We start from the raw sequence: 22,729 nt of genomic DNA on the forward strand, positions 1-22,729 counted from the left end.
ACCAGCTCTTCCGCGGGAGCCGCGGGCCAGCGGGCGGGGGACCGAGCGGCACCGGGCCGGCGCAGGACTTGGGAGCACGGCGCCGCACCGGGAAGTGATCGCCGCCGCCAGCCGCCTGACGCCAGCGGAAGTGCGAGCCCGCGGCGAGCCTGCTCGGCGGCCGGGCGCCCGGGAAGGGGCGGGCGCGGGGCGGGGCTGCGGCGGCCGCGGCCCCAGGGGGCGGGGCCTCGGCGGCGGGGCGGGGCTTGGCGGCGCCTGTTTGTACCCTGGCCGCGGGGCCTCGGGCTCAGCTGGGGCTGCTCCGCGTCCAGGCGTGAGCCGGAGAGCGAGACGTGCTCGAGGCCGGGGGAAGCCAGGCGGGCCGGAGGGGAGCTGGGAGCGAGGGAGCGCGGCCGGGGTCGTCGGCCGCCGCGATGTCAGCGCGGTGCTGTGCGGGCCAGGTGAGCAGGGCTGGGCGCCGCGCGGGGGCGGCGGATCGGGGACCGGGCCCGGGGCGCAGGCACCCCGGGCTACCCTGGGTGCGCGCCCCAGCTCCTCAGCCCCAAGTAGGGCGGTGGTGGGTCGCTCGGGCTGACCTCGCGCTGCCCTGGTCAGTGCCTCGGGCCTGAGCGTGGCTCTCAACCATCGGGGAAGCCCTGTGCGGGAAGGGGACACGGGGAAGCCCGAGAGGAGACCCCGAGGTCTTCCCCTCCGGCCTTCGGGACTTAGCCTTGGGTGGGGCGGGCGGGGCTGGGCGGAGGATCCCGACTGCTTCTGAAGCGTGTCGCCGCCCCCCAGGGCGCGAGTGTGGTGCTGAGCTCCGTAGCGCACCCGACTTTGCCTTCCTGATGAACCTAGGGAAAGGCGTGGGTTTGGGCGACGTCTCCTTTCCCGTGCCCCGAACAAAACTCGGGTCATGTGGCCCAAACAGGTTGCGCATGGCGTTAGCTCTTGTCTTCGAGAGAACGTCTCAAAGCCTGGTTTCCAAACTCCGGTGTTCAGGTCTGGGTGCAGGGAGGACTCAGCCCTGTCTGGACCCAGACACGGTTGCCTCGGCTGCCTCGTAGAGCGCGAGCCTTCCCGTTTCTCCTTCCAGCTGAACTTGCCAAAACCTGTTTTGCACCTCTTGCCTATTAAACTCGTGATATCTTAACACACATATGTCCACTTGGGATAGGCGTCTCCTCCCGGTTAGTAGTGCATCAGGGCCGAATTAGGAGGTTTTAACCCTTTAATGCTAATTTCACTCTTTCCTGTAGAGTTAGAAAAAACTAAGTAGGTAAAGTTTTCCGGACTCGAGCTCCCCCCTCCTTATCCATATTGATTATCAACATTTCTTAGAGAGTTTTAATGGTGTGTTTTCTCAAATGAATCTTTGACTCCGCGGGGCATTCAGGTGCGGGGTTGTTCTTGCTTCTTAATACATGCAGCCCTGCGACAATCGGGGGCCAGCCCATGAGTGATGCCGGGTTAAGCGTGGGTTTCTGTAACCGGCCGATTATACTGGCAGATGATCGGTCCTCTTTCGAGTAGCCACGTGAAGTCATTGTTTGGTTTTTGAGGTCGAATAGGTACTTGGCATGCATTCAGTCTGGCTTTCTCAGAGATGAGGAAATTGAGGTTTCTGACTTGAAGTGTAATGACTTGCCGTGTTGGACAAGAGGAGAGGATGCTTACCACCTTACCAGGGCTTCTGAGACCTAGGAACTTTCTGAATCTCAAGAAAACTTTTCAAATCTTTCGTTGTTGTTTATTTCCAATCTGATGCAACACTTTTCGTTATGCGGTAGTTACCCTACAGGTATTTAGGGGCATCTGTCTTCCCCTAGTCCCTTGAAAGCCGCCTGAGGCTTTCTGTGACTCCAAGCAGTTAATTTAGAGCTCTGAAAATTATTACCAGGACTCAAGTGGGTACTGGAAAAGAGGTATTGGCATGGCTGATATTTTGGCAGTATTTAATCACTTGTTTCTAAAATCCCCCTCTCAGGACTTTGGAAAGAACCCAGTCCTGACCGTTCATCACGGGAAGGTTGACTTCTGCTTTCTTGGGCCTGCTGGAGGCATCTCTGTGGTGGGTCTCGCACAGCTGGGGGTGATGACACTAAGATTTCCTATGCCTGGGGCTGTGAAGTTTACATTTGAAAAGACAGCACCAGCAGAAGCTATCTAAGTCTACAAATCTTTGTTTTTTTTTTTTTGAGGAAGATTAGCCCTGAGCTAACATCCGCCACCAATCCTCCTCTTTTTGCTGAGGAAGACTGGCCCTGAGCTAACATCCAGGCCCATCTTCCTATATTCTATATATGGGACACCTGTCACAGCATGGCTTGATAAGCTGTGCGTAGGTCTGCAGCCGGGATCCGCGAACCCTGGGCTGCCGAAGCAGAACCTGCGAACTTAACCACTGCACCACCGGGCCGGCCCCCCGAATCTTTTTTTTAATTTGAGCACCTATAAACTGTTTTTACTCACAGTACTTCTGACATTAAATGTATGTAGGGTTTTTTACCCCACACCAACCAATTCCTCAGCTCTCTGGACATCAGCCGGGCGTACAACAATTCAATTCACTTCTGACATCTATCTGGAGTTGGTATCCCACAGGTCAAAGGCTTAGTCCCACAAGACTCCCCCCAGCCCACGCCCCATTTCGGACTCCAATCACAAGTCTCCATGGCCTCCCCTATGGGGGACAAAGACCAAATATATATTTCTGATCATATCACAATATCACAGCACCTACTATGTGCCAGGAGCTGGAGCTATGGCAGTGAGCCAGACAGACATCATCTCTGCCTTCAGTGGTGGGTCCAGTTGGGGCCGGGGGTGGGGGACATTCCATAAGTGTGTCAATAATGACACAGTAAGTACTGGTACTGTAAGGAGACTGAGTGGCAGAGTGGCTTTGGGTAGGGTTGCTGGGGAAGCCTGTCTGAGAAGACGCCCCTGGAATTGAGACTGATCAGCAAGAAGAGGCACCTGTATCGAGGTCTGGGTAAGGAGCCTTCCAGGGTGTTCAAAGAACAGAAGGGAGTCCAGGGTGGCTGGAGTGTCACATATGAGGTCGAGAGGCAGCCAGGCCCAGATGTGGGTGGAGACTGTCAACCACTGTTGGGAGTTTGGGTTTTATGCCTGATACAGTGAGAGCTGTGGTTTAACTTCTACTTGGAAGATCTCTCTTGGTGCTGTGGAGGCTCAGCTGTATGAAGGACTAGAGTGGGGGTAGGGAGAGCAGTCAGAGCTGTCCATTCAGAGAGGAGTCTGTTCAGAGAGGCAGTTAAGCCTCCTCTTGTGTGCAGGCAGTGTTCTAGGCTTCAGCAGTGAGCAAAAATCCGTCCCTTTGGAGCTTGAGTCCTGGCCGTGTGCTGTTGCTGTGGTCCCAGGAGAGAGGAGTAGTGCTTACCATGGACGGTGCTGGCTTCTGGGCATTCTGTAGAGGCGGAGCAGGACTTGTGCGTGGGGGAGAAGTGGGGTGCGGGAATGGGAGAGATTCTGTTCTTGGCTTGAGCAGCTGGAGAGCTGGTGGTGCCTTGTACTGAGGTGAGGGAGGAGGACATTTGGCGAGGAAAACCCATAGTTTTCTTTTGGCTTTCTTACTTTTCAGACGCCTGTTATAAATTAAATGGAGATGGCAAGTCACCAGTTGGATGTTTAAGTCAGAAGTTGGAGGTTGGAGATAGGAATTTTGAGCACTTTAACGGAGGACAACTGGGAGCCGTGTGTAACGCGGAAGAGAGCCTGTGCTTTGGGCTCAGGTCTGGGTTTCAGCTGGGGAGTCTGCACAGCAAGGGCTGGTGTACTGCACACGTTACTGACCCTCCATCAACCTCAGTCTTCCTCCGCTGTAGGATGGGTGTGACAATTCCTCCTCCTGTTATTATGAGGATTACATGTGATAATAGAAATGAAGCCTCTAGTCCAGGGTTTGGCACTAAGAAGGAGAAATCTTAGTTTGTTAGTGGCATTACCCATCTGCCTCTGGACGGTCTCCAGGTCATCTTATTTTATTTTTGCATCGACTCGGATATACACTTAGATTTTGCTTAGGCTGTTGGCTAATGGATGCTGATGGAAGCAGAGATTACGGAAGAGTGGCCACTCAATGCCTTCTGGGTACCCCCGCACTGTGGTAGGCCCCTGGGGACTGGGTGAGGAGCAGAGAGCTTCCTTGCTCTCCTGGAACTTAAGGGCTAGTTGGGGGTGGGAGTGTGGAGGAAGATAGCCACAGAAAATGACAGTACATGCTGTCAGAGGTGAAATGAGATGAGCAGTAGAAAAATCTGGACAGCCCTTTCCAGGCAGTTTGAGGATAAGGCTGTTCGGGGAAGTGTAAGTGTTAATGATGATAATAACAGTACTCAAGTTTATTTCATGCCTTCAGTGTCTGTTTTTACCTACGTTATATCTTCATTCATTCTTCACAAGTTGGGCTGGGTAATGTTCTAAATGGCCTCCTTTTGCAGGTGAGGGGACTAAGTACCAAGAAATAAATGAACTGGACTGATGTTCCATGGTGGAGCCAGCCTTGAACACTGGTCCACCTGACTCGAGTTGGGGCTCTTAACTGTGAGATTCCTATTCCTTGTTGTTTGTATTACCATACAAACATTACCATATGAATAAATACTGAGTAACTGTTGCTCATTATTGTTGCTCATAATGGACTTAAGGCAGTTTTGAGTACACCGCTGTTAGGCTGTCTCGGTAGACATTGGTGGTTGCCAGTAGTTATGGGTGCGTGACGTGTGGCTTCTTCCTCGTAACGTGGTCCAGGTTATGAAGAAAGCAGGCTCTGCCACACATGCAGACGTTTATTGGCAGCTGGGCGCAGAGCAGTCGTGCAGCCTGATCTGAGGCTTCACGGAGTTCCAGCTCTCGGGCCTCCTTGGCGCACCGACGTGCAGTTTGCGTGCTCAGCTGAGGCAGATGCGACAGCATTGCAGTAGGCAGCACTTGACCAAGACTGTCGAACCAGCAGGACCGTGTGGATGGATCCAGCCTGGTGCCGTTCTCAGGTGAAGAGTCCCTCTCTCCTTATAGCCAGTTCCTGTCAGGGCATCAATGCCCAGGCTGAGGTGTTTCCAGCAAGATCATGTTACTTGATCGCTGAGATTTTCCTCACTGAAAGCCCATTTCTAATGTCACTTATGTTAATTAACAAAGCCACGAATGCCACCAGGGACTGTCCATTGTCAGAGATACCTAAAGCCGGACCTTAGTTAAAGTAGTGAGAGCGGGTTTCATTCAGTAACCACTGACAGTAGGGGAAGGAGCCTAGCTCTGTTCTCATTTACATGGAGGTGACTGGGAGTTTTAAAGGGAGAATGAGGGTGTAGGGAGCAGGAGCCAGTGGGGGCCCTAGTAGTCAGAGGAATAAAAGGTCACAACTAGGGTTAGGCCAGCTGTGCGTGCTAGCTTCTGTCCTTCCACACAGACTGGGAGACGGGCCCTGTCCATCCTTTTTTAAAAGATTTTATTTTTCCTTTTTCTTCCCAAAGCCCCCACGGTACACAGTTGTATATATTTTTTTCAGTTGTGGGTCTTTCTAGTTGTGGCATGTGGGATGCCGCCTCAGCATGGCCTGATGAGCGGTGCCATGTCCGTGCCCGGGACCTGAACCGGTGAAACCCTGGGCCACCTGGGCCACCGAAGCAGAGTGCGTGAACTTAACCACTCAGCCACGAACCGGCTCCCCCTGTCCTTCCTGATGACCGCATTTCAGAGGAATGGCATTTGGGTCCTTGAGAGAGACGCTCCAGAGTTGTAGGAAATAGCGAAACACCTCAGAGGACAGTGGAAGGAGTCACTGTCGTAAGCCCTTTTTAGTAAATACTCTGGGAAAGGGAGGCTGGGGCCCATCTGAGGTGTTGGCTAGAACAAACAGTAAATTTCTTTGACAGACCAGAGCTTTTCCAGACAAGAACTCACAAGGCAAGAGGCGGTCGGGTCATCCCAGGGATGCGGGCTTGGGCTGCTGGAAGCCGTGCTGAAGTTTGGTCGTGCAGTGCTTTGGGCGGGTTTGCCATGTGCCGAGAGTTCCTGTGGTTCTCACCCTTCTGCTGGGTAAGGAAACCTGCGGTCATCTGCGTGAGAGGGAACCGAAGCCCACGGAGGAGACTTAGAGTGTGCCCTCCGATGACATGCCGGCTGGAATGGGGCCTCCTCATCAGGGCGTCCGGCCACCTCTAGGTTGTAGCTTAAAGCAGAAACACACACACAGTCCATGAAGACTTCTTTAAAAAGTCACTTACACACATAATTGTAATGATTTCCCTGAAATGTCCTTCCTTCTCCATGAAACCCAAATCTCTGCTTTTGAGGCCAAGCTCAAGAAGCATTTCCTCAGTAATGATCTTCCCCTTGTTCTGAGTGTTCTCTCAGAACTCCCACTTAGCCTGCCCACCCCCTAGTACTGGGTCATCTGACGCACAGGCATTGACTCCTGGTCCATGCGTGGATGTGCTTCCTCTCTCCTAGACAAGCACGTGCTACCACCTGGCTGAACCCGCTGTTGAGTGCTTTTGGTTACAAAACTCTTCCCCACGGCTCTTTGTTTATAGTGATTGGAAATGTTAGGTGTTCGTATCACGTGTTGCTTCCACCCTTGGAAGGGATCCAGGCACAAAAGTTCACTCTTTCCATGACTGATGCTTTTTAAACAATTTGGGGTATTTATGAAACATGAGGGAAAAATCATACGTTGTCACCCAGAGAGAACTGCATTTTGATATTTTATAAACCAGTCTTTCACATTTACTATTTATGATTTTACTTTGCAAAATTGGGATTATGTTGTAGGTGCTATATTTGACCCCACTATTTTTGCTGAATTGTGGGGTGACCAAGAAAGTTTTTAACTTGCACCAGTCACCTCTCTGCAGCTGTGATTGTTTTCTGGGCTTACATTCGGGTGTGGGTCGTCGTTTCTCCAGAGGTGTTACATCAAGTTGAATGTATGAAAGTCAGTTAATAGGCTTCTCTGTTAATAGGTTTTTGTGTTTCACTTCCCCAAAGGCTAAAAATGAAGAAAATCCCTAATTATGCCCCCTTTAGATGCCATCGTCAACAATATATTTCAGTCATTTTCAGCATTTTCTTTAACTTTGATCTTTTTCTTTACAGTTGCTTGTACAGACACCAGCTGTCTCAGTGGTGTCCTAGTGCCTGTTTTCCTGCTGTGCGGAGGTGCTCATCTCGGTTTCAGTGACATTAAGTTTGAATCCTGTGCTGCTTAGCACTAGTATCGGCTCTTTTATTTTTCTATTCGTTTTTATAAAACGCAGGCAGAATGCAGTAAAATGCCCACATAATTGCTCTTCCACGCAATTGCTCTCCCATGCCTACAGAGCTGATGCTTTGCTCATGTTGACCTGTCGGCTGCTGTGCTCACTGGGGAACTGATACAGGAAGAGCGTTTTGGAGATGTGTTTGTGTAGGTAGCCAGGTTCAGGTTGTTGGAAAGCTGAGTCTGTCACTTACCTTGAGCAGTAAAGAGTGTGAAGGTTGCCATGTTAGGTGGAGAGTTAGGATGAAGGTTGCTGTTTCAGGTTGGTTTTCTTGGGCTGCTTTATAGCTGATCTGGGCGAGCTGACAAATAGCTTTGGGCTGAGGCAGGTCTGGGTGGGATGACCTTGCTGGGAGGGCTGAGGAGGGCCGACCTGTAGGGAGTGGAAGGCAGCCTCTGACTCATCTCTCTGCTGTTGAGATAAAAGCTAACACCCCCATCCCCACTGCTTGTTTCCGCCCGTCCTCTGTATAAATATCACTCTAGATTTCCCACAGAGATTGAATATCTGGGAGTGATTCAACTCTGAGGCTTGAACATTACTTTTCAGTTTCCCAGGTATTTTAATGTAAATCACCCTTTAGAAGCCTCAGAGAGGGGAGAGACGAAATGATGGCATCGGCTGATGGCATTTCAGAGCAGTACTGGCCAATTCATCCATGATAGTTTGACGTTAAAAAGGGAGTCCTCATAGAAGATGGTATGTCTGCAGAACTAGCCATTAGACGCAATTCCACTTTGTCCTTTGACTGAGCTGTTTTCAGTATTTATAATTCTAATTGTAAATAAGGATCCTGTGTTCTCTTAGTGTCCTGAGCAGCATTATTAGTGAATTTTCCTTACATGTTGCTGTCGTCAGTTGAATTTAGGGTTGGATGCTGAGAGCAATATCTGTCTAGTTACTAATCTAAACCACCCTGATGGTCCCTGACGATCAGGTTTTCTAAGTAGTCCAAAGTGAATCTTTGCATGCCTAATTAAAATGTATTTTAAAACATTTCCAGTGGGGGTATCCTCTTATTGTGTATTAATTACTTTAATACGTATTAATGATATCTTAATCATTAATGTGTATTAATGGTATTTTAAAAGATTTTTAGCTTGTGTATTAATGATATTTTAAAAGATTTTAGGACATAATCTGGGAGTCAGTGTAGCGTGTGTGTAGGACATTCAAATAGTGGATTGGTTTGATTACATAAAACATCTGTTTGAATTTTAAAGGAAACAGGATTTTACTTTAGGCTTTTCTTCTGTAGTTTGCCTTGTGAGATTAGAGTTGAGCTGATGTGTAAGGAAAACAGCTGTTATGGAAAAACTTAGTTAGAGTGAATTTTGAAACAACTTGTGGGTTTGAAGTAAGTTTATAATATATAGTGATTAGACAGCATTTTTCACTCTCATGAAAACTGTGTAGTCAAAACAAAAGTAGGAAAAACACATGCATATAACCCCTTAAATCTTATTTATGTGAAGATAACCAGGAGACATGGAAAATCAGGCTTCTGTTTGTTTAAGTATCATTTTTATAAACTGGCCAACTGCACTTTGAAACAAAGCCTTCGAGGTCTTTATGGGATTTATTTTCCAATTTTTTGTTCTCCTTTTGTATCTCAGTAGTTTAACGGAGGACTGAGTCTCCTAATGCTCTGATCCTTAGTGTGTGGCTCACCAAAACTGGGGAAGAATTCAGCCTTTTGTTCTTGACTCCATCCATGCTGTTGAACTCCTCCAGTGGCGTTCTCAGAAACAATGGCAGTATTTTGTAACCATAGTAATGAAACTGTTCTCTGTAATAGGATTCGGTAGCAAAATGAATTTTCTTTGGCTTTGGTAGTATTACTGCTAAGGACCCTAGGACATTGTTGATTTATTTCATTTGATGTTTAAAAAAAAAAAGCTAACCACCCCTGAAGCAATATGTCAAGTGATAAATATTCATTGGGTACCTAGCATGATATAATTCAGAGCGAGTAACTAGGCTGACTTTCATGCTTGGGAATGACTAGTGACTTGATGCTGGATTTCCTTGTGTATAAATAAGATTTCTCCTCAGGCAGAACTTCTTGCAGACCCAGATTGAGGCTTGTGTACCTCAGCTTTGGACCTTTCATGCCTGGGAAAGGGAAGGGAGCAGGAAGTCCCTTGGGGGAGACACTCCCCTGGGAGGAGACGAGCCCACCCAGGGAGCATGTGGAGAGCTGGGTCCCCGGGAAGGGGCTCTGGGGCTTCCGTGCAGCCCTGCAGCCGCACACGCAGTCGTGTCTGTGTGTTCTGAACACTTTTCCTAGAAGAGGGTCCTTACCGTTTCTCAGTTTCTCAAAGGGATCTTCTGACCTCCAAAAAACCAGATGTAGAATGGGAAGGGAAAGGCCAACAATAGAGACATCTCCGCTGAAAAGGCAGACATTCCCTGTAGCAGACAAGGAAAGGAAGAAAATTAAGTGAGGGTACCGGCTCCCTGGAGGGGAAAGAGCCTGGGGGTGAGGGGTGGGGGGTAGGGGGCAGTTTTCGGCTTTGTCACAGGACACCAAGAAGTTAGTAAGAGGGAGATGGGGAATCCTGGGGGGGGTTTGCAATGTTCATTGCAGCATTATTTATGATAACCAAGACGTGGAAGCGACCTAAGTGCCCATCAACAGATGATTGGATAAAGAAGATGTGGTACATATATACAATGGAATACTACTCAGCTGTAAAAAAGAACAAAAATCGTCCCATTTGCAACAACATGGATGGACCTTGAGGGAATTATGTTAAGTGAAATAAGCCAGATAGAGAAGGACAATCTCTGTGTGACTCCACTCATATGAGGAACTTAAAAATGCAGACAAAGAGAACAGATTAGTGGCTACTGGGGGAAAGATCGGGTGGGGGGTGGGCACAAAGGGTGAAGGGGTGCACTTACAACACGACTGACAAAACAATAATGTACAACTGAAGATTCACAAGATTGTAACCTATCATTAACTCAATAAAAATTCAATTAAAAAAAAGAATCCTGGGGGTGGGGGGTTTGGCAGCCTTGCTTTCTAGGAGCAGAAGCTACAGTGCTGTGGGTTGGGGAGTGCTGGGGAGCTTAGGAACTGAAGCCAGGGAGGGTCGGTTATTATCTTTTAAGACCTGTAGCAATGGACGGGGAGACCAGTAGCTAGTGGGAGATGTGGGTTTCAGTGGAGTATGGTTTGGTGCTGATTTGAACGGATTGCCAAGGTGAAGGAGGAGCAGGGGACAGCCTGAGCACTTTCGGGGCTGGCTCTTGATGGGTGGTGGAGATAGGCTTGGACACCTCCTGTCTCCAGATTGCAGGATGGTGAGTGAAGTTCATTTCCTCCAAGTACTGCTGTAACCTGCCAAAGTTTAGTCTGGAGGTAGCCTCCATCTCCTTGACTTTCCTCTTCTTCCTCCTTCAACCCTGCCCCCTCTTTTCTGTTTAAGTTGGTTGAATCTAATCCATGGCATTTTATTCTCCTTTGGAAAATTTTGGAGAGGCAAGTCTAGTTCTGGAGAGATCAAGGTTTTGCTATTTGGGTGTTGATTTTTGAGGCAGGTTGTGAAATTGAAAACTTTTGGAAGAGGCTTTAAAAGGCATCCCTTTTAATTCCCCTTCTGAAGCTTAGCTGTCTTTTTTAAATGCCTCTCCTAAGTGTACTTCTGGTGTGTTTGAACCTCTCCAGTGCTGGGGAGCTCACTACTGTTCCCAGTTCTTAAGTTTTTCTGAGCCTTGGTTTCTTTGTTCATCAAATGGGGGAAATTTGTGTCTTGTCTCCCTTATGTGATTGTTGAAAGGGATCAAAACAAGACGATATTAAGACTCCTCGTTATCTGTAAAGTGGTAATGCAGGTGTGTCAGGGTTCAATGCAGGAAACTGAGACCACTCTAGGTATTTTCAGCAGAAGATGTGATGCAGGGAATTGGCTGTTTAAGAAATAAAAGAACTAGAGGAACAAGAATCCGGGGGGCACCCTTGGAGCTCTTGGATGTAAGAACACACCACTGCAGCAGGAACCTGGGAGTCTGGAAGCCGCAGCTGCCGCCACCGTGACTGCCTCTAGACACCCACGCAGCTGGTGGCTTAACCTAGGAGCCCTGAGTGTGGGGGTTGCATCTGCCTGTCCTGTCCCGGGACCTTGCCTGGCAGCTGACAGGACAGCAGGCGGTTGGCCCCCACCTTGTTTTCACCTTCCAAATGTTGTGAGTGTTGTTGCTACTTGTCAGGACCCTAACAGCAAAGAGTCTGGGAAATGTTTCACTTTCCAGATTCTTCTCTCTGGGAAGACCCATAGAAGAAGGTGGCAATGGAGGCTGCAGGAGACGGCCGTCCATGTGGAGCACAAGCTATGAGGAGTCAGTGTGATAAACTCCACTCTCGTGAGCACCATCCTTCCTGCCCATTGTCGCTTGATCGAGGGGGAATGATAACCTCAGAAGTAAGGCCAGTGTTGATGGGGTTGTCTTAGAGGCAGGAAGATGGAAATGTGTGTTGTGTAACTGATTTTCCTCCCTCTGGTCTCTTCACTGCGTGATCCTTTTTCCACACCACCAGCAGATTGTTCCTTCTAGTGAAGTCTGGTTCTAATTGTGTCATCTCCTGCCTGATTTTTCAACACTGATCGGGGTTAATGTAGTAGATTTTCTAAATGCAAGTCCTCTGTAAGAATCTGTTATGGGTCTGTTCCAAGATAACATATTGTAACTGGCAGTTTACTTCATACATGTGCTCTCAGTCATTCCTGATATTAGTAGTTTGTGTCCCCCTCACCTTTTTTCTTTTTGGTGAGGAAGATTGGCCCTGAGCTAACACCTGTGGCAGTCTTCCTCTATTTTGTATGTGGGATGCCGCCACAGCATGGCTTGATGAGTGGTGGGGAGGTCCCTGCCTGAGATCCTAACCCGCGAACCCTGGGCTGATGAATTGGAGTGCGAGAACTTAACAACTATGCCACTGGGCCAGCCTCCCATCCCCCCTTTTTAATGTCTCTAGCTAGGAGTTTATCTATTTCGTTAATCTTGTGACAAAAACAAACTTTTTCATTGTCAGTTGTTTGTTTTCTATTTCATTGATTTCTGCTTTTTATTTCCCTCCTTTTACTGTGACTTTAATCTGCCCTTTTATTGATTTTTAAGGCAGAAGCTTAGACCGTTACTTTAAATCTTTCTTTTCTCTAAAATAAGTAAGTAAAGTCATATTTTACATCCCACACATTTTGGTATGTTGTATTTTCATTATCATTTAGTTCAAAATATTTTCTAATTTTCCTTGTAATTTTTTTCTTTCACCTGTGGGTTATTTAGAAGTGTGTTTTTATTTTCCAAATATTTGGGGATTTTCCAGACATATTTTTGCTATTGATTTCTAATTTACTTTTGTGGTGATCATAGAACATATTCTGTATATATTCATTTATTTTAAACCTATTGTTTTGTGGCCCAGAAATGGTAGATCTTGGTGAATGTTTCATGTGCTCTTGAAAATAACGTATATTCGACAATTATTCGTATAGTTTTCAAGTTGTTTGCTGATGTTGCTCAAATCTTCTCCATCTTTACTGATTTTTGGTGGGGGGGGGTTCTAATTCTATCAATTACTGGGAAAAGAGCATTAAAGTTTCCAATTATGATTGTGTTTTTGTCTCTTCCTCTCATTAGTTCTGCCAACTTTTGTCAATATATTTTGAAGCTCCATTAGGTGTACACACATTTAAGATTGTTGTATCTCTTTAATGAATTGATCCTTTTATGAAATGATCCTTTTATATCTCTAGTAATGCTCATATATTTATGATAGAAAACTTGGGAAATACAGAAAAGTATAAAGCAAATAAATATCGTTTGTAATCCCAGAGAACAAACTCTGTTAGTATTCTGTTTTATTTTATTCTAGTATTAAAATAAATAAGACCATTCTCTATGTAGTTTTATATCCTAACTCATTTTACATAACGTTGTGAATATTTTCTCATATCATAAGAATTCTTAAAGCAAACATTTTAATGGCTGTATTACATTTAATTGATCATATCAACTTATTTATTTATTTATTTTTTGAGAAAGATTAGCCTTGAGCTAACATCTGCCACCAATCCTCTTCTTTTTGCTGAGGAAGAGTGGCCCTGAGCTAACATCCGTGCCTGTCTTCCTCTACTTTATATGTGGGACACCTGCCACAGCATAGCTTGCCAAGTGGTGCCATGTCCGCACCCGCTATCTGAACTGGTGAACCCCGGGATGCCAAAGCAGAATGTGAGAACTTAACCACTGCGCCACCGGGTTGCCCCCTGTATTTCTTTTTTTTTAAAAAAATTACTGTAAATAACTCATGTAATCTTTCTCTATACCCATGCCTCTTACTTTAGGCTACAGTCTGAAGAAAATAGTCCTGCTATAATGCAACATGAATATGCATTCCTAAAAATCAGTATGCAGAATTGCACAATAAAAAACCACAGGCCTTATAGGAAAAATGGGGTTAGGAGCACAGCATTCCAGAACTTTGTCAGTGAAACATTAAAAAAAAAAAAGGAACCCAGAAAAAAATGATGTTATAATTTTACAAATGTTAAGTAGTTGAGAAATATATAAATATTATGAAAAATTTGTCACTTGACCTTGAAAAAGACCAGAAATTTGCTTGTGGAAGCGGGTGTTGGAAGAGTGGCGGTTGGCGAGTTGTTGTGAAGTGGTGCAAGAAGGGTTGTCTGGAATTGGATGGGATGTTGTGACACTGGACGTGCTTTGGAGCGACTCCTGATGCGTTGAGTGGAGGTCTGTGCATTCGTGGGCGCGGCTCAGTTCTGCTGGGCGCCGTGTTCTGCCTTCAGTTAGTGTTTCTCACAGACAAAAAATGCACGTTCTGTTAGCTCAGATTGTTCCCCAACATGGCAGAGGAGGAAAACGTTTTCCTTGACTCTTCGAGGGTCTCTGGCTGGTACTGAAAATTAAATGGACGAAGACAGATTAACAGGAGAACAGCGTACACATTTATTTAATGTAAGTTTTACATGACTTGGGAGACCCCATAAGGAATGAAGACCCAAAGCCACAGCAAAACCACGTTGCTTGTATAGTAGGTTGAACAAAGAGAGCCAATGGTGGAAAAGCCACTGAACTCTGTGGGGAGGCGAAAGGAAGATAAGTGATTTGAACGAGGTCTGTTTGTGTAGAATTCTCTTGGTCTCAGCTTCTTTCCTTGATAAGAACGTCTTCCTCCTGGTACAGGGAGTTCACTTTTCATGTGGGAGTTTTCTCTCCTGCTTTCAGGAAGAAAAAAGAAAGTCACAGTGCCCTTTTTGCACCTGCTGTTTCTCAAGTGCCTTTAATTCAAAATAATCAATATGCCAAAGCAGCATATTTTGGGGTGAGATGCTCCGAACTCCTTCGATATCAGTCCTGTTAGGACAAATTTGCATGTTCAGAGCAAGTACGCGTAGCTGAACCAACTATGGGGTGATGAGCTCAGCAGCCCTGGGCGTTGCAGACCTCCTTCAGAAAGGCTGACCAGTTCACGCTCCTGTTAGCTGTGTGAGGGTGGAGCTGGCCCCCCGCCTCCCGTTGGACCAGCTCCCAGAAAGTTAGCGCTGGAAGTGGCTGGAAGGGTCTTCTGCTCCTCCTGCCCAATTGTGCTCAGATTTCTAGTCCTATAATAAGCAAACAACTCCAGAGACAGGAACTTCCTCCCTTCCGAAGCAGCGCTGCTTCATTTTAGGGAGCTCTGGTTCAGTTCCTCTTCCTGAGGCTGAAAGGACTTGCTCGCCTGGATCTTGGGGCAGGCTGCAGTCGTTTTGTATAGTAGAAGAGGCAGCGTCGAAGGCAGGAATGGACGACGGCTCATGGGCCATAGAGGGCCACAGTTGGGCTGATGCTGCGGCTCCTGGTTATGGGACTCCCTGGTGTCCACCCAAACCATAAATGGCACCTTGGGACATGCCGACAAAGGGGAATTGTGCCTCTGGGTAGGAGAAATTTCGGTTAGAAGCCAAACTATTGGAACTTTGAGCACACTCAAATAGATTTTAAGGACAATGGTCAGCCTGTTTGAGGTTAGAACCGTCTTGGGCAGTCTTTGGTTGGCAGCAAGCTAGAGACGGTCTCACTGCTGACCAGGAGGTTTCTGAGGAGAGTGATGCTTGGCACTCCTGGTCGTGCGTTACCATTCTCAGATGGCATATGGACTGTGAGAATCTGGGAAGTCACACAGTGGTATTCTGGAGTGAGGAGGATCCTTAAGGGAGTGCATGTCCCCCCTCTCAGGTTACTGAGGAGGAGATAGGCCCCCAGAGGTCAGGGCTTCTTTCGAGTCCAAAGGGCTGATCAGCGCTCAGCAGGGGCTGCCACCTGCCCTCCTGGCCTGTGCCATGCTCCACTGCCCAGGACGCAGTTGACACTTGGTAAATGACGAGAGAGTGAATGGGTGGATATTGGGCTTTTTCTGAAGATGTCTACTGTCTTTGCAGAGCGGTTCAGCAAAGAGCTCGTGGCTACAGATTTTAAACATAATCTTATGGTTGAAATCTCACACTGGTTTTTTTTACGCTGTATTTTGCTGTAATAAAATCAGTTTAAACCTTTTGTCTCCTCTCTTCTCTCAAACTCCCAAGCAGTTGTTTAAATATTTTTCCAGAAAGGTCCGTTCTGTCTGTGGATCATAGGATTTAACAGAAAGCAGTTTTAAGAGTATGCTTTCTTACCAAGTAGGGTAGGTAGTATGTGAAAGTTGCAGGTTGCTGAGTAAGGGCTATTAGGCCATTTAGAAAGAGCTGGTTAACCAATGAGCTGCTCTATGCAAATCGTTATGCCCGGCAGCAGCTTCTGGCTGCAGGCTTTGAAAAGCGTGAAGCAGCAGATTATTTCCTTATGATGGGGGAAGGGGAGGGGAGGGGTAAGCGTTGTCAGGGGATTGCATTTTCTTGGAAGCACAAGGTCCGGCAGAGCTGAGTCTCTGGCTTCTTTTTCCTGCTCTGATGTGGCAGAAAGAAAGCAGGGCTCCGAGCGCTGGAGAACAAGGCTGATGCTCCTTCCCCAGGCCCCTCCTGATGGAGCGCCTGAGGGTATTCCCAGATTATTAGGGAGGCGCCCCCTCTCTTCCACTCAGCAGTGCCCTTCCAGCCCCCCTTCCTGGTGTCTGTAAGACTTTGAGAGTGAAAACAATTAGGTACTGTAAACAAAGTCCAGAGCTCCTGATCGAAAAAGCATGTATTCTATAAGGCTGCTATGAGAAGAGATAAAGAAAAAACCATAACCTCGTTAAGTGAACTGTGGCATTTGGGAGGAGGGATTTCAGCTAGTGTGTCCCAGCGGCGGGGCTGTTGGTGTTTTGAGTGGGGCAGTCCTTTCTCTTGAGGGAGCCTGTGCAGAGCTGATCTGTAGCAGGCATGATAACCCCCAGGTGTCAGTAGCTGTCACCAGTCTCTGTGAAAATGCTGCACCCACCTTTATGACCAGCGACCCACAAGGCCCCAGGGAGATGGGATGACACTGCTCAGATCAGACCCAGGGTCTGGTTTGGGCTTTTCATACAGCTTAGAACTCCTGCGGAACGGACTGAATCCCACTTCCAGTGATGCACAGCTTTAGAGATGAAAAAGGACACAACAAGCAAGGTAGATGACGCTACCGCAGCACCTGGACGTGTATAACATCCATTCACAACCTGACGTGGACATGGCAGTTTCGGATGTAGTTTGCTTCAGTGTCGCTCAGAAGTATCATGTTAAGATTTAGCATTTAAGCAAAGCTAGTTAAATAATGTTATGTGATTAATAGGAAGAGGAAAAGCCTGCTTTGCAGAGAGAGAATTCACTTAGACGTGTTTGTGGTGTGCGTGTTCAGGCTTCTCGGTTGCTCGTCCAGAGGCAGGATAGTTGAGCAGTTAAGAGCTGATTCTGGTGACACACAGCCTGAGTCCAGATGTGGTCTCTGCCCCTTACCAGTGCTGTGTCCTTGATCTGTCCTTTGGTCCGCTCATCTGCAAAATGGGGTGATCACTAAGGTCTTCATAGGGTTTTGCCTGTGGAACAGTAGCTGGCCCAGAGGATGTGTTCATAAATATTCCTTGTTAAGGGGATGCCTGGCAGTACACAGATCGCAAGTTGTGACTAAGCTTCTTTTGGGGTTTGATCCATGCCCTTTATTTACATCAGAATGGACTGTGGATAGCTCTAATATTTAACCATATTAAAGTGGGCTAAAAGTGGGCCCGTAGGAAGTATTATTAAGAGAAAAGATGAATGAACTTTTTAAATAATAATCTTGGAATGGCTTTTCTGATCTTGACAGAAGATACATGAGCCAAATTGATGAATTTGACTGTATAAAAATTAGAAACTTGTCCATAGCAAAATATAAACAAAGTCAAAGCACAGATGACACACATTGAGTCACAGGACAGAGATCTGTTTTCCTTAATTTACAAAAAGTGTTCCTGTAAGTCAAGAGAAAAGACACAGAATAGAAAAATGGGCAAAGCTCAGGGGTAGATAGTTTAGGAAAAAATGCAAAGTACTCAGTCTTACTCATAGTTAAAAAATCAGAATTCAAAATGAAGATATTTTCCATTAATCAGATTGGCAAAGTTTAGAAGAATAGTACCCAGAGTGGACGAGGTGATAGAAAGACCTGCTTTGTGGGTTCATGTTCATTTGTCTTTGGAAGAATATTTAAATTAGCATGATCTCTTTGAATCATAATTAAATAATGTCCATGTTCTTGGATCTAACAGTTCTCCTGTTTTTTTTGTATTAGAAGTAAACTCAGAAAAAAATTAAAAAAAAGTCACTAGCCTTTCATACAATGGAATACTGTGTTGCCATTAAAAAGAATGAGGTTAAATATGTGTATGCAGAGAGGGAACAGTGTCCAAGATACAGTGTTAACTAGGGGTAAAAGAACGGTATGCGTATGAGGAGCTCACATGGTTTTCAAAAGGAAGAGGCACATATGTACTTAAGTATGTAGATGCTTGTACACATATAAAGATTTCTGAGACTTTTTAAGATATACTAGAAACTGTCAACAGTGGTTACTGCAGCGGAGTGAGAACAGGAGCTCGACCGTAGGGGATAATGTTGGGGGCATTTGTTTTTCACTTGACACCTTGCTATGCTGTTTGAATTTATCATGAGCGTGTTTTGGTCACTTCCTTTAAAGTCTGCAAGCCTGTTTTGGCAAGCTTTAGGTTTTAGCAAACCTACATGTGTGAATTCAACACGTTGTATAATTGCATTTTCTGCATATTTGCTTGGATATCAAGGAGATGGTGGTGGGGGCTGTGTGTGTGTGACGTATTTAGGAAGTGAATTTAGAGACAACACATTTAACCTATTTTTGCATTAAGACAGGAAGCTGAGATTATCACCTTGCGCAGCTGGCATGGCTATGTGGTGTAATTTATTTTTATCTGTGTTATCCACAATTTACATAACGTAAAAGTAGATTTTTCTTAACCAAAGTGTACTGAGGTGAACAGAACTAGAAAAAAAAAGAGTATGCCACTCATAAGAGTGGGTGCCAAGATTCTAGTTAAACTGTCAAGTCCGTCTTTGTCAGAGTGCCCAGCTGGCTGTGGATTATTAGGAGGTATTGAAAGGGCTGCTTTGGTCCCAGACAAGAAAATTGTTAGAGGAATGGAAGCCCCAGTACTAAGATTCAGCCGTTTCCAATGTGCAGTCTCTGAAGAAAACTACACGGTGAAAGATCCATGAAATAATTTATGTGAACTTTTTACAAAGCGTTTTACAGCCCACCGATAATTTAAGAAATACGTAAAACAATTTCAGCTCCTAAGTGCTGGGAATTTGCCCTTGGGGACACTTTATTCCTGTTTAAATTAGCAGGTGTTCAAAAAAAACCTCGTAGTTTTATTTTTATTCTTAAAGTAGGGTTGGAGAAATGCCCAAGCTTTTACTTCTCTGTTGAGCAGAAATGTCCAACCTTTTAAAATTATTTCAGGTTTTCTTTCAGATACACTTCCTTATTTATCTAAAAAGGACTATATTAGGTTATTTTTTTAATTAAAGAAATTCTTTGTAAAAATTTAAAAAATAGTTTCATTGAGATAAAGTTTACAAACCGTACAGCTCGGCTGTTTCAAGTGTACACTTCAGTAGTTTTTATATAGTCACAGAATTTTGCCCTGTCACTACAACCTAATTTTAGGACATTTTTGTTGCCTCTGTGGCCATTAGCAGTCATTTCCAAATTTCCCCCCAGACTTCCTCAGAAGTTCCTGGCAACTGCTAATCTACTTGCTGACTCTGGGTTTGCCTGTTCTGGACATTTCGTATGAATGTGGTCTGTCATGACTGCCGTCTCGCACTTAGCATCTCTTCAGGTTCATCCGTGTTGTAGCGTGCGTCAGTACCTCATTCCCTTTTACGGACTGTGTACCTCATTTTATTCATCTGTTTATCAGCTGATCGTTGTTCGGGTTGTTTCCGGTTTTTGACTGTTTTAAATAATGCAGTTATCAATATTTGTGTACGAGTTTTTTTGTGGACATGTCTTCATTCCTCTTGGATGCGTATATATCTAGGTGTGGAATGGCTGGATCATGCGGTAGCTATGTTTAACCTTTGGAATCATTTTGCGAAGAGGCTCCTGCATCTTATGTTCCCACCAGCGGTGTGTGAAGCTTCTAATTTCTCCACATCCTCACCAACACTTATTATTGTCTCTTTTTTTTTTATTATAGCCATACTGGTGGATGTGAAGTGGTGTCTCATTTTTTTTTTTTTATAAGATTGGCACCTGAGCTAACGTATGTTGCCAATCTTCTTTTTTTCTTCTTCTTCTCGCCTTAGCCCCCCAGTACATAGTTGTATATTCTAGTTGTAGGTCCTTCTGACTGTGCTATGTGGGACGCCAGCTGAGCATGGCTTGATGAGCGGTGCTAGGTCCGTGCCCAGGATCTGAACTGGTGAAACCCCGGGCTGCTGAAGCAGAGTGTGCGAACTTCATTCTTTTGCATTTGAATATCCAGTTCCAGCACCATTTGTTGAAAATATTGTTCTTTCTCCATTGGGTTATCTTGGCCCACTTGTCAAAAGTTAATTGGCCATAAATGTTAGGGTTTATTTTTGGGCTCTCAATTCTATTAATTTTTTTAATTGACTCTGCGTTGGAGGAATTATTCATCTGGGATTTTGACACAGTGGGACTGCCAGTCAGTGGGCTGGAGATTGCAGTTTGGGGACTGGTGACATCATTCTGAGACATTGACTCATCTTTGTGTGATCATGAGATTAAATATTTACAGAGCCTTAATTGTAAGTTACACAGGACTGTAGTAGACGTTGTTAGAGGCATGAGAGATGATTTTGTTTATACAAATCACAAAAAATAAATACTGTGCAGCAGAAACTGGAGCCATCCATATATCACAGTTAAGCTGTGCTCCTGAGTAGTGGAATTGTCGGGACTAAAGTACACTTCCTTGTCATAGGGAGCAGTAGCTGGTTCTTTATTTAATATTTTCATTTATTAAGCAATACCTTAATTGGAAAATGAATTCTGATTTGGTTTTCCAAAACAATTATTTTTTAAAAAAGTGCTATTCCCTTTTTCCTTTTTCCTTTTCTGCATTCAGTTTGGCAAGGCGGTTAAGAATGCTGGCTTTGAAGTCGCAACTGGATTTGGGCCTTATCCTCACCCCTAATGAGCTGTGACCTTGGGCAGCTTATTTCCCTGAGCCCAAGTTTCTCGTTGCCACAGTGGGGATAATAATAAAAGTAACTGCCTCTCACGTTGGGAGAAATTGTCCATGTGTAATGGAGTCCATCACAGCACTTGGAAGTGAGCACTGCATAATGGAACTGTTGCCTTTGTTGTTGTTATTTGTTTAGATAGTTACAAAGCTCCCCTCCAACGCCCTTTGGAAATAGTTGGCAAACAGAAACACAGCGGGAATAGCTCTTTGGTCAGACATGAGGTTCAGGTGATGGGACTGAGGATGCTAAAGCTTGCAGGTTCCTGGAACAGGTTGAGCCCTTGGGTTCCTTGTCCCCTGGGAATTTCCTTGGGCAGTGGGAAGAGAACTGGCAGCCATGGAAGTCTCCCTAAGCATCAGCTCCAGGTTGAGTTTGAGGAAATGAGATACTAGCTGCTTTGGAGCAACTTAGTTTCAGATCCCAGCCTTGTAAACCTCCCAGCTTCCTTTTTGAGGGCACTAAGAATAATATTAGTAGCTAACGTTGTTGTTCTAAGTGCTTTGAATGCAATTCCCATCCTAATAATCCTGTGATATAGGAACTACTCTTTTTTTTTATTGAGTTAATGATGGGTTACAATCTTGTGAAATTTCAGTTGTACATTAATGTTTGTCATTCGTGTTGTAGGTGTACCACTTCACCCTTTGTGCCCACCCCCCACCCCACCTTTCCCCTGGTATCCACTAAACTGTTCTCTTAGTCCACATTTTTAAATTCCTCATATGAGTGGAGTCATACACAGATTATCCTTCTCTAGCTGGCTTATTTCACTTAACATAATTCCCTCAAGGTCCATCCATGTTATTGCAAATGGAATGATTTTGTTCTGTTTTGCAGCTGAGTAGTATTCCATTGTATATATATACCACATCTTCTTTATCCATTCATCTGTTGATGGGCACTTAGGTTGCTTCCATGTCTTGGCTATTGTAAATAATGCTGCAATTAACATTGCGGTACGTAGGACTTTTGGGACTGCTGACTTCAAGCTCTTTGGATAGATACCCAGTAGTGGAATGGCTGGATCATATGGTAGTTGTATTTTTAATTTTTTGAGGAATCTCCATACTGTTTTCCATAGTGGCTGCACCAGTTTGCATTCCCACCAGCAGTGTGTGAGGGTTCTATAGGAACTACTCTTGTCTCTGTTGTGTACGTGAGGCGACTGAGTAGCAGAGTAGCTAAGTAACCTTGACTGAATACGATGAGCATTTAATACCAGCTCTTGTTGAACACTTATTATCTGCAGGCACATGGGCCAAGCTCTTTACATGGCTGATCTCAAATGATCCTTGCAAATGTCCATCATCGTAACTTCGATACACGGGAACCGGTCTGTGTGTTTGCATTGCTCCACAGGCCGGGAGGTTCCCATCTATGTTATGGAGCAAGTTTCTGTTATTTACTTTACCCATTCCTCATGTTCACTGAACCCATGAATATTTAATGTCCGTGAGTTCAAATTCTGGTTTTATATTGTTCATTTGTCACCTACTCGACAACTTCCAAGGTTGCAAAACTGTTTTGTTTTATTCAGTTTCTGGAAATAATGATCCCAAGATGTTAAATTAGCAAAAAATTTGGTTTATATATATGTAATGTATTAGGTGATATTTTGAGGGAAAGGGAATTTTCTGAACTTATCTCTAAATTTGCTTTAAGCCTCAGTCTAGTTTTTGTTTTCTGTCTTTTGCCTGTGTGTCTTGTAATAGTTAACTTTCAGGACTTAGGAAGAATCTTTGTATGTGTCTTAGAAAGAGT

At 45.3% G+C, this 22,729-nt stretch overlaps 1 protein-coding gene across 3 annotated transcripts in view; it reads left to right on the plus strand.

Annotated features, from left to right (window-relative positions):
* Positions 1 to 216: 216 nt before the first annotated feature.
* SERINC5 (serine incorporator 5) overlaps positions 217 to 22,729 on the plus strand; it is an 88,440-nt gene continuing 65,927 nt past the window's right edge. For 2 of the 3 annotated variants that reach the window (XR_011425705.1, XR_011425706.1), the window contains exon 1: positions 238 to 440. Coding sequence is in view for 1 of the 3 variants with exons in the window: in XM_023618093.2 (XP_023473861.1) it covers positions 414 to 440 (27 nt within the window). In the remaining 2 variants the exon portion in view is untranslated. Of the gene's footprint in view, positions 441 to 22,729 lie in introns of all 3 variants that reach the window. The other variant, XM_023618093.2, reaches the window with a different exon arrangement.

Source organism: Equus caballus, chromosome 14 (genome assembly GCF_041296265.1).
Source record: "Equus caballus isolate H_3958 breed thoroughbred chromosome 14, TB-T2T, whole genome shotgun sequence".
NCBI lineage: Eukaryota > Metazoa > Chordata > Mammalia > Perissodactyla > Equidae > Equus > Equus caballus.